Source organism: Primulina huaijiensis, chromosome 3 (assembly GCF_012295235.1).
Source record: "Primulina huaijiensis isolate GDHJ02 chromosome 3, ASM1229523v2, whole genome shotgun sequence".
Classification (NCBI taxonomy): domain Eukaryota; kingdom Viridiplantae; phylum Streptophyta; class Magnoliopsida; order Lamiales; family Gesneriaceae; genus Primulina; species Primulina huaijiensis.
Genome location: NC_133308.1, coordinates 27,035,194 through 27,047,940, shown reverse-complemented (window position 1 = coordinate 27,047,940; position 12,747 = coordinate 27,035,194). Strand labels below are relative to the sequence as shown.

The window sequence follows — 12,747 nt, the reverse complement described above, 5'->3', positions numbered from 1 at the left end:
GATTTTGCGTTTTATCTTAGTATTAAAAATGTGAGATTATCGGTGAATAATTACGTAATCGATCAAACATTTGTAATAATCGAGATTTGATCTTTTTGCAATTTTGATTAGAGACGATTTATAAACTTATTTTCAAAGTTTAAATTCAATTCCACATGAGGCAAGATGATTTAAAAATTATGATAATACAATAAATGTCTTGGGAAAAATATAAAAACTCAAAATTTGGCTCAAATTCGATTGAAAACAACCAGAAATAATTATTTGAATGGTTATAATCAATTATTTGGACCTCTAAGTTGAGGCTAACATTCTTCCGATCATAAAGAAACTATTTTTTGAAGAATGGAATTCCACAACTTTTTCTGAAAATGCATATATGAAAAATTAATTTAATAATATCATCCCATTAGAATTTAATAAAGGTTACAGTGAATTAAGAGAAGTCGGTCCCTTTCAAATAGAAATGAAAACGAAATTTCGAAGATTAAATGTGGAAATGAATTTGTGGTTCTGAGGTATTCAGAGACAAAAATAATATATGTTAATCTGCCCCGAATCAATCAAGATCAAGATTGCGACTATCAATTCTCTGAAACAGAAGAATAATGGAGGAGAAAAACGACACTCGTTTTTTAAGAGCAAAAATCTCACCAACTTAAATAAAAAAAAATTGATCAGACCGAAGCTCTATATATCTTTTTATAATCAGCAAGGATTTGAAAGTTGAACGTACATATATACATAAAATAACCATAGGTTATTTATAAGGTGTTCGAGTTGATGGAGTAAGTGAATGTTTGACAAATGATCATGAATTCGATTCTCTCTTACCAACACTTTTCATACGAAGAAACTGTCACACAGTATTTTTCCAATCTGATTTATCTTACTAATCTAGTTTACAAGTTACTTAGCATATATAAATACCTTTTACATTCTTCTCATGGGAACTCGAAGATGACAAGTCAAAGATTTAATGTTGTGCATATCTCAAATCATGGGCTCCAAAGAGAAAATGATGGAACCAAGGTTTTGATTGGGCGGATTAAATGAATCTCTTTTTTTTTTAGAACCAAGGTTTTGATTGGGCGGATTAAATGAATCTCTTTTTTTTTTAGAACCAAGGTTTTGATTGGGCGGATTAAATGAATCTCTTTTTTTTTTAGAACCAAGGTTTTGATTGGGCGGATTAAATGAATCTTTTTTTTTTTTAATTTTTTTTATCCAGAGTGTTGACATAATATCGTATAAATTAACGATATTAATTAACAAATCATCATTTTTTGATGTCACATTATCATTTTCGACGTTACGTCAGTATTACGATGAAAAATAACTAAAATTGAAAAAAAAATGAAGTATGACCGTAAATTGAAAGATATATGTGTATTAGTTTACAAAAATTAAAAAAATTTGGTCCCTCGCAGTATGTGTGTAGAGTGATGATCGAGGATTTGAGACAACAATAATTTTGTTCCTTAATATGTTGCATGTTTCAAGCTTAAAAGTATTGGTATTTAATAAAAAGTTGGGGTCGTGCGTTTTCAAATAACTTTGATATAATTTAATAATTCTTTTTGTAGATTTATACGATATTGATATAAAAATAAAGTATAAAAGCATTACACAGATTTAAGTGGGATTGGGATTTCTCATATTGAATGGAACTCAACTACTGTACTTGAGCACCTGCAATTTGATAAGGTCGAGAGGGTAGCTAAATATCGATTAGGAAGAAAATTTGAAAAGGGAGAAACCTTAAACTTAGATCAATAACTCATTAGCAATGAATTTAGAAAAAGTATATACAAGTATACCAGACCCTCAAAACTTCCGGACAAGCAAAAATTAGCATATATTTACTCGAGTGAAGCCTTAAAAGCAACATCTCAGTTCGAACCAGACACTAACCGAGCTTCGCTTCCAAATCATAACAGCATTAGCGCGAAAAATTTTATGAAAAGAAATGGGGCTGATGCCATGAAAATCATGAGCATACTGAAAGAAACTGCTGCTCCGCCATAGAATGCCACACACAAATCTTCCAAAGAAAGTAATATTATTAGTCTACGCCTTAGAATCTTTACTTTTCCTCAGTAAACCATCTTTCAAATCTCCATACTCACGGAGCTCGTTCAGTGCATCAGCTATAGTCTTGTTAGAATCCTGAGTGCAGTTTTTATGGCCATCCATGTTGGAACTTTGTTGGGAACAAGAGCTGTCTTGACGAAGAGGTGGTGCATTCTGGAACATATGAACAAGAGCGCCAACTTGTGAATTTTTAGCTGGTCCATGCTGCACAGAGGGATGCGATGAACCTGATCTGGTAATATACATGGCATATCAGGTTTATTTCAAGACAATGCAAATAAAATTAACGGACTACTTAAATATAAGTTTAAGCTATTAAAGACGGAAGACATTTAATATAACTGGTCTCTGGTGCGTCCATGAAGCACAGATCGTAAAATAATCTTCGTTAATGAGGTCTGTGACGCTTCACCTATGGAACCCCTTCTCTTATAGCACAACGACTTGGTCTAAAGGCTTAAATAGTTAAATATGTGAAATCTTTAATGCTTACAGTCTCTAACAGGGTGAAACTATTTACGTGCCACTAGAGGACTCAGATCAACATAGAAATTACACGATTTTTCTTATCCTAGCTACTAAGCATTACTTTACATCCATCAGTAACAGCAAATATGCAACAAACAACCCCCCTAATATGGTGACACACGAGACATGTACAACATGGAAAGATAATTCAAAACATGTAGCTCATAGTTGAGCATCTCATAGTTGCTCTCACGTTGTTATAATGGCAAAATTGATACTACAAAGTGCAATTGATGAGATGAAGGTCTTTGAAACAACAAAGTCATGATAACAAGGGTTGGAATTTTAGTAAGATATAAGTTTGATCTTCCATTAGAAAGTCTTTCTTGTTGAGAAAGTACCAAGATTTTTTTATGTCACAGACAAGCTACGAAGGCAAAAAAGTTTATTCTGCTATTCTGGGGATCAAGTGGTATCCGCATTTCCTTCAAGTTGCCTTTTGTTAATGATATCCTGTTACACTCACAAGTCTAGCTAATAATAATGAACAGAACAAACAGAGGTTAAGTAACAGAGGTTAAGTAGAAGATGTAATAAAAGGTAAATGTATTTGATATTCAGTATCTGATTCTGCCCAGAGTTACATATCCTGTACAAAAAAAAAAGAAGCAACAACATTCAAAATTTCCTAGCTCAGCTAGCAGCCTCTCCAACAAGAAAAATAACAGAATAATCCAACAAACAACCACTACCCACATTTTGTTCACACTCTCTCAGGTGCCTCTGTCTGTCCTAGTCCTTCTATTGTAGACATTTTTAATAACAGGCCAATTCTACTAATTTATCGGCCATCTCCTCTTCACCGCCCTTAACACATCCACATATGACAAGATTCATTTAAATTTTACATAAAAACCGTGGATTTAGAAAACTACATACGTGTATGAGCTATACAGGTTGGTTTTTACAGTTCCCAATACATATGGTTTGCAGGTAGATCACAGAGAAATATTATACACAAAGGGTGGTAACAAGTTAACGTGTGGCTATCTATCTTTGGAAGTATCTCTGGCGTGTCTATGAGAGTTAGTCTCTTCAACTGGTCTTCCACGTGAAGTTCATCATCTTTGGTGGTTGCTTGTTTTAGTATCTTTCAGACCTTATCTTACTATCGATTTTCTTCTCCGGCGGGTTATAGCTGGGTAACTTCAGGAGGTGGTCGGTGATTCATCTCTGGTTGCTCATGATACAGCGAATCTGGTGGGAATCAAGCGAAACATTTAGAGGCTGGAACAAACTCAGGCTACTAGCATTATGGAATTGGAGCAGAATGATCATTTGAGTAGCCAAATTAATAAGAGGATATTCGTAGAAATCCTCTTCTTCTTCTGAAATAAGGAACGTGACTGTTCTTGCCAACCATGAGTATCTTATCTTGGAACGCCCGAGACGCTCAGCCGGTTCCGAATGGCCTTTCGGACATACTCCCCCAACTTTGTTTTCGTTTCGGAAACTAAGTTAAATAGGTCCAGAATCTCAATTACGGACATCGTTGGGATTTCACAATGCTTTTGGGGTAAATAATAGTGGACGTAGTGTAGGATTGGCAATTTTTTGGAATGAGGAATGGAAAGTCGACTTGCAGAGCTATAGCTCAGGTCATATTGATGTTCTAGTTACCACTGAGGAAAAGTGGAATGGTCATCACTCTACATTCTTTAGGCCTTCCAGAGGCTTAAAACAAGGGTGTCCATTGTTGCCGTATTTATTCTTGCTTTGTGCTCGAGGTTTTGCAGCTTTATTTTGCAACCATGTAAATCAGGGTATTCTGCATGGGATAAAGTGTGCCCGCCTAGCTCCGGAATTAATCCTTCTATTTTTTGCAGATGACTCGTTGCTTTTTGGACCAGCTAACAGATCCAATTGTGAAGTGATACATTGCATCATTAATTTATACCAAAGTGTCTCAGGCCAAGTTGTCAATTTTCACAAATCTAGTCACTTTTAGTCCTAATTCTACCTCTTCTACAAAAGTGGTGGTATTCTCGTCTCTTGGCATGGGAAATAATGAATCATATGAGGTGTATTTCGGATTACCTGCTTCTGCAGGCAAAAATAAACGAGCCCTTTAAGGAATTGTTGAGATTGGGGTAAGCTACAAAGTTAGAAAGGCAAGCTTTTTTCTGCGAGTGGGCGGGAGGTGCTCATCAAAGCGGTGGCTCAAGCCATTCCTACTTATTCTATGAGCATTTTTCGGCTACCTCGAGTTCTTTGCCAGAAGCTTCAAGCGATGATTGTGAATTATTGGTGAGGTGATATAGGACAAGGGAAACGTATTCACTGGCGTAACTGGAATCTGTCATGTAAGGCAAAGAGTCAAGAAGGCATGGGCTTTAGAGATTTGTCATCTTTTAACCATGCGTTGCTAGCCAAGCAAGCTTGGCGTATTTTGGTCAAGCCATAATATAAACAACACATCCTTTTTTGCGCAGCATTCTTCGGGAAGGGATCTATTGTTTAAAGAAATTCGGTGACGGATATCGCCAGGGGAAAATGTCCGGGTTTTCAAAGACCCTTGGTTGATGAGGCCTAAACTTTTTAAACCAATCACCACTCCTCAGGAGGATCATGCACATTTGCTAGTTTCGGACTTGATGGCAACTTTGGGTGAGTAGGACTGGGTGCGAATACAAAACATTAAGTGGCAAGTTGATAGCAGTGAAGGAGGGTGTTCACATGGCTGCTAAAGTTTATGGTTCAAAATGTATTGTTGAAACAGATGTGACATCAATGATTAAATCCATTAATGTTTCTTCACCATTGTCTTATGATGAACCCTTAGCTCAGGAGATTCGGCTTTTGTGCTCCAATACATCGGACTCTTCGATTGTTCATTACTCTAGACTGGATAACCAAGTAGCACATCTGTTAGCAAATAGGTGCGGGCAGTCTGAATGTCATTTTGATTTTGAGGATGTGATTCCTTTGTACTTATCTAAAGTTGTATCCGCTGACTTGATTGTTTGACAATGAAATCTATTTTTACTAAAAAAAAAAAAAGGAAATAATTCATCCCAAAAAGTAGCAGACACATTGGAGCACATGTTGAACCAGAAAGAATGAAGCAAAATAAAAATCTGCAAGGTAAATCTATCACGAAATCTAAGAATGGATTAAGATTCATTGCAGAGAGTATGTCTTTTCTTCAATTTAAACATCACATGCTATGATATGGCAATTACCATGAATCAACCGTGACAGAAGTCAGAAAGCAAGATGACAGGACATTAATCCTGAACATTATCTCCATATCAGTTAAGCACCATTGACTTCTAATTATTAGCCCAATCAAGTAAGCAAGATGATTACCTTGAACCGAGACTTATTTTGGCATCATTATCCAGAACAAATGCCCCGAAAAACTCTGAATCACCGTAACCGCCCCAAAAAGTTAACCTACTAGAACTTCTAGATCTTAATTTTGATGATGAGCTATTTGATGACGATTTCTCATCAGACATCTTCCTGTGTTCATCCTTGATTAAAGGTAACTGCAAAAGGCAACATCATTGTTTAAAATGTGATTTCGGGGAACTAGGAACCATACAAATAATTATTACTGTATATACCTTGTCAAAAGTTGAGATGGTTTGATAATCGCTTGCACCCATACCTTGCTTAGAAACATATATTTTAGAATCTACATTAGAAGGCAAAGGAAAATCTGGACAAGTTCGATACTCCTCATAACTTGGATTCTTCGAATGACTTGCTTCTTGCTTAGAAACGGGAATTGAGGAATGAGACTTAGAATAAGACTCATAACTCCAGCTATGACGCCTAACAAACGCACGTGTAAATGGGGAGCTTTGTGATTCAGGAAAAGATGGAAACCATCTACGTGGTTCTGCCATTGGACTGCCAACATATTCGGGTATAAACTGTGGCGATATAGGGATTGATGGCTCAGACCTCACGTCCAATAATGACGAACAATAAGACACCGAAAGACAAAGCCTACCACAAGACGTGTCAACAGGACTAAAGACGAACTGTTGCATATCCGCCTCTTCTCCACGGGTAAATGGCTCCACAAAAGATGAAACGCGATGGCCAAGATTATATAATCGAATCCGGGCTGAAGAAATAAGATCACGAAACAACTTATAAGCTGGCAAAAGCCTAACAGTCGCATACAATGATCTTAACGACAATAAAGACTTCTTGTACAGAACATGAGAGCTAGTACAAGTGGATCTCTTACTCCCAGACATGCCACCTCCTTTACCACCACATCCCTTTTCATACTGTATAACCCACCTTTCAATAATCTTTTCAATCTTCTTTCCACAGCCAAATTCATCACTTTTCAAACCATAAGAGCAAGGCTCTTTCCCGGACATATTCCCCCCAAGACCCCTTTTTGGTGAAGAGTTCAAAGGGTCCGAACCGCCCCGCCTCTTTATCAGAACAATATCAACAATCACAGGTTCAAGATTACTCTGCCGCCAAAAGTCTATATTTTCAAAAGCAGCTGGGCAATCCCTAAGAGCCAAATTAAACCACTTATCCCTTGGCCTAAAACTTGACGAAGAAGATGATGATGAGGAAGGCGAAGGAGACGACGAAATCTGATCGCCGCTATAATTACGAGACGAAACATAAGGACACCTCGATTCCAATATCACGTGAAGGCTTTTAGCCAAAAACTCGGTAATAATCTGTTCCATTTTCGCAGGCTCCGACGGAGCGTTCCCACGAGAAGAAGCCATGGATACTCACCTCTCCCAACCAAAAAAAAAAAACCAAAAACAAAAAAAAACCCAGAATCCAAAACGTTAAATTGGACTCGAAACTCAAACTAAATCAACATCCCGGTAATAAATATGCAAAGAAACGAATTCCCTCAACGAAACTTCCCAGAAAAATATGAAATTGAGCTTCAAAGCTACTACACTAAGTACCAATAAATAAACGTCTACCAGTATATGAACAGAGGAAGGGGAAGGAAGAAACATAGACACCGACTATTTCACAGTGCTTGACTTGCAAGGAATTGCAAAGGTATTTTCTTTGATATTCATCTCTGTACTTCTATTGATAAAAATAATATATTTTTGTTCATCTATTATATTAAAATTATCAAGTAATTATTCTAACGATTTTTGTATATGATGATTTGGGCGCGTTTTGGATGAGGAAATTCGAATGGTTCCTTTTTCCCTTTTGCGTTGATGAATTTTGGAGTCGTCGGAGACTTTTTAATCGCTTCTTCAAGCCAATTTTTAATCTTAATCATAAGATTTTTCTAAAAAAAATTTTGATACATTTTTTTTATTTTTTTATAAAAATTAAACAACAGAACAAATCAACAAAATTAAATCTGAATTATAAAATATTTTTTTTCTACATATAATATAGTTCAATTAATTTAATATATAGAGCATAGTCTTGATTTCATCAAGTCGGAATGCAAAAAAAAAATTTTTTCGAAATATGATGCTTAGACTGATGTACGTCTTAACATATATAAATTCTACCATTGACTATACTTTTTATAAAATATATTAAAGAGTTTAATTAAATTTATATAAAATAATTCTAAAAAGATAATTTCATTTTTAAATTATATTTTTGTAATATCGGCTTGAAGATATGAATTTGAATTAGATTTAAAAAATTATTGTCTTGAGATATTTTTTAATATAGATTTTAAATTTTATGTCGATGTTTCATGGTTATAGAAAAGTGGGATTTTCTGAATTATATTCAAAAAAATTATTGTGAGATTTTCTCACAAATCAATTTTGATGAGATGAATTTTCGAATAGATCCGACTCATATTTTATATTTCGAAAATGATGAATTTTTTAAATTAAATCCAAATAGGACTGTAATCAAATTTCACACGTTTTTTTAAAAATCCAAATCCTAGTTTTTTAAATAGATATCAACAAATTAAAAAAAAAAAATCAAACGTTAAATCCAAGAAAATCCAAATTTTATTTTGAACACGTTTTTTTCCCTAGAAAAAAAAAAGAAAATATAGCTAAATTGGCCAATAGCCCAACATTGTGCACTATCTTTCTACTTATAGGCCCAATTATCTCAAACCCATGTATTTAACCAGTCAAATCAATCGTCAGCCTATCAATGATATTTCCTTTTTTATTATTTATAATATAGTTTTTGAAATTTATCATGGTGTGATAAAATAAAATAAATCTATATAAAATATGAGAAGAGTTAGTATATGGTATCCTAGCTTAATTAAATGGTAATATGTAAAAATTTATATATCCCGTAATATGCTAAAAATTTAATTTCCTATAATCTCTCGTCAGATATACCACAATTATGAAAACTACGGTAGTTAAGTAAACTGCACCGTATAAATCATGTGATACACATACTTGTTCGATAAAGTGTTGATAGCATGAATCGAACACATGATCATTGGTTATATTCACCTACTCTACCAACTTAGACACACCTAAAGAGCGGGATGTTTTTATTTTTTAATCACAAGGGTGAGGTTTCTTGTTTTACTGTGGATTTGAACTCGTGTCTTTTATATATTGGAAGAAGTATATGTCACAAGGATGTAATATCATATATTACCATAAGACAAATTACAATTTATTAAAAAGAAATATGCAATACAGTGCTCGTGTATTCGCATAAGGGAGATTGTACAATGAGTTTCTATATCAACTAATTTGTTTTTATTTTTTCCGATGTATCCTTATAAGTCAACATTATGGTTACTTGATTACGAAGAAGCGTGTTTGTATATTATTGGATGATATTAATATTGTATTTATTAGAGCACACATATGCATCAAAGGTAAAAGTAAACTTCAAAGTAATTATACTAAAAGGAACAAGATATTGGTTGCTTTCAATTTAAAAAAACAAGGTGGATTTGCATTAAAAAGGGAAAAAATCTAGATAATGATTTAAAATTATTTTAATTTGGGGATTTGAAATCCAGATACTAGATACAAATGTATAAAATACAGCTAAAAGAATTTGGAATCTATAATTCAAATCCATTGATTTGTTTGGATAGAATAAATCTAAAAGAATTTGGAATCTATAATTCATAGCCATTGATTTGTTTGGATGGACTAAATCTAAAATGAATTTCATATCAGCTATATATCAAATTAAATTTTTTTCAACAATAATTGTAATATGAATAATATATAAGATATGTATCATTTGAAATTCATTCTCGAAATCAAATATCTTCTTTCAGATCATCAAATCCTTCGATCCAAGCATAAGAATACGAAGTCGAAATCATTTGACGTGCGACAAATCGAACCGAACACATCAAAGAGAAATTTTGTTTCCGTCTTGATGTGATGTTGGAAAAACTAGTGTTTTGGTTGTCATAGAAACAACAACTGGCTCTAGTTTTTGGTTGTCATAGTCAAGTATCCAAATGATAAAAAGTGAGGCAAAGGTAGCAATTTTTATCATCGTGGATGAGTTTTTTTCTTTCCTTTTCTTAAAATTATTTGGCAAGGTGTGTGTTCTTTTTGAAAAAAGTATTGAAATTATGGAATATCCACACTTCCAAGATTTTGGTGTTGTTCGTTGATTGGCAATGAAAATTTGCACAATATTTCAAGTCCCACCATTAAACCACAGGCGCCATTCTCCAATGTTGAGAAAGAAACGTGATGTCTAAATAATGTTTATTCGAAAAAAGGACCATTTCTTTAATTCATTCCATATTTTAGACTCATATAATAATTAAATTTCACTTATTTATTTTATAATTTTGGGAAAAGGGGTTAAAATATTTATTTTATATTCTTGGGAAAAATACAATTTGGTCTGGTAATATATCGTCCATTTTTCATTATCAGTCCTAAACTCTAAATTTGCACTAAATTTGCTCTTATTTTCACTCGTAGTCATTTTTTTTAATCGAAGTGATAGCGTAGTATCGGACTCTCACGTCAATAATTTCCGGTTACATTCTAATAAAAAAACAAACAAACAAACAAACTATAAGAGAAAAACAATGATCAATGCGACTGTAACTTGAAAATATTTTGGATTAAAAATATAAACTAGATATTATTAATAAAAAAAAAATCCCACTAACTCAATAAAAGCAATTATTCGTTCTTTGAAGTCTCAAAGCAGCTACACTGCAAGTGGGTTGGACCCATTTTGATTTTTGATTGGACACCATATATTGCGTCATACAAAAATTAGTGGAGATCCAAATACAGTGAGTTCAATAATTAGCATTTAAAAAGCTTTGGGATGAGATTGAAATCAAACCTCTGAATATTCTCAAGAAATGGGGTTTAATTCAATGTTTGCATAAATATTAATATTAAGCATATTGTAAATATGTGTCTATATATGTATATTGATTCAGATCCTCTTGTTTAGAGCCATACTAAGCCGAAATTGAATTAGAATCGAGACGAGTAGAGTCGAACTGAGTTTGGATCTATTAAAGTACGTACGTCATATTATTTCTTCTCTGATAAAAAAAATGGAACCCGAAATTTAGATTTAGTGATTTCGAATTCCTTGCTACTCGGATCAAGAGGTGTTATTAATGGCCTATATTTTTTAATTATCCTAATTAGCCATGCACTGTATATTTAGATTTTAATTTATGAACTCGTTGCAAACATCTAGTCAAATAGCGAAGATTTATAATTAAAAATTAAGCAACAATTTCTCTTGCCCTTATATATATGCCCACTAGTGCACCACCTATTAAAGAGAGTCCCGACAACTATATTCCAATACTCTAGAAAGCAAATTAAGAAATGGCTTCGATTTCCTCCTATTCAACCTCCATGAATCAAGAATTCATCCAAGATAATTTCCATTCAAGAAAATTGTTGCTACACCCTCCTTTATACATCTCCCCACAGCCATCACCTTCCCCGACAACGACCCTCGATCCGACAAACCGAAGAGACGGCAACTCCTTTGATGCAAATGTTATCATGGTTCTATCAGTCCTATTATGTGCTTTAATTTGCTCATTAGGACTAAATTCAATCATAAAATGTGTCCTAAGATGCTCAAGTTTAGTTTCCTCCGAGATAAACGATCATGCCGGTGCAACGACGACATCTCGGGTAGCCAACAAGGGGATCAAGAAAAGGGCTCTCAAAACATTCCTCACAATAAGCTACACTAGTGAAGTTAAGCTGCCAGGTAATTTGGACACAGAGTGCGCCATTTGCCTCTCGGATTTCGGGCCCGGTGAACGTGTTAGGGTTTTGCCTAAGTGTAACCATGGATTTCACGTCCGATGCATAGATAAATGGCTGAACTCGCACTCCTCATGCCCGACTTGTAGGCAGTGTCTCATTGAAACATGCCATAAAATTGGTGGGTGTGACCTAGCCACAACTAGCACGGCAGGGGCGATACCGGGAACTCCACAGCAAGAAGTTGCAAGGATTTAAGATTAGTCTCTACAACATGAAGGTTTTTTAAGAAGTAATGAATCTTGAAAAGGAATATGTATATATTTATTAGGATTAGGATTCTTTACATTTTGTTAATGATTTTTATGCCAATTGCTTTACATTTTAGTAGGCCATATTTTTTTTTTTTTTTGGGTTAGAAAAAATTTGTTGGTTTTCAAAACAATATATTGTATTATAAAATAAATTTAAACATGTGAATTAATTTGAAACCATCTTGTTCCATTTTGGGTTTTAATCCATTAAATATTCAAATTATTGTTTGATTTTGTCCATTAATTTTTTTTTGGCGTTTAGTCCTATTTCGTTGTAATACTGACTTGGCATTGGAAAATTTTGATATGGCTTCAGAAATTGCAGATGTGACCGATATCACGTTAGTAATTGGACCAAAATATTTATGGGTGGAGAAGAACATAGAACATTCCAGTATACCGCATTTACAGTATTACAAAATACCGCACATACCAAATTTAAAGATATATCGTAAATTTCGGTATGGTATGATACTGTATATGACATTCAAAAAATTTTATTATTTTGGTCTATACCGAAATACAAAAATAAATTCATATATTAAAAATTATAATATAATGTTAATTTTGGTATCAGTATGACATTTAAAAAAATTCTGTATTTCGGTATGACATTCAAAAAAATTACGTATTTCGATTTGTATAACGCCAAGTGTTTTAAAAATTTTGGT

At 33.8% G+C, this 12,747-nt stretch overlaps 2 protein-coding genes across 2 annotated transcripts; one reads left to right on the top strand and one right to left on the bottom strand.

Annotated features, from left to right (window-relative positions):
* Window positions 1-1,841: 1,841 nt before the first annotated feature.
* Window positions 1,842-7,671, bottom strand: LOC140974227 (autophagy-related protein 13b-like). Its single transcript, XM_073437568.1, has 3 exons — window positions 6,192-7,671; window positions 5,932-6,113; window positions 1,842-2,326 (listed from the first exon to the last, which is right to left on the bottom strand). The coding sequence occupies exons 1-3, from the start codon at window positions 7,332-7,334 to the stop codon at window positions 2,071-2,073; spliced, it is 1,581 nt and encodes a 526-aa protein (XP_073293669.1). The 5' UTR covers window positions 7,335-7,671; the 3' UTR covers window positions 1,842-2,070.
* A 3,649-nt stretch (window positions 7,672-11,320) lies between these two features.
* Window positions 11,321-12,172, top strand: LOC140972338 (RING-H2 finger protein ATL78-like). Its single transcript, XM_073434782.1, has one exon. The coding sequence runs from the start codon at window positions 11,370-11,372 to the stop codon at window positions 12,018-12,020; it is 651 nt and encodes a 216-aa protein (XP_073290883.1). The 5' UTR covers window positions 11,321-11,369; the 3' UTR covers window positions 12,021-12,172.
* Window positions 12,173-12,747: the final 575 nt, after the last annotated feature.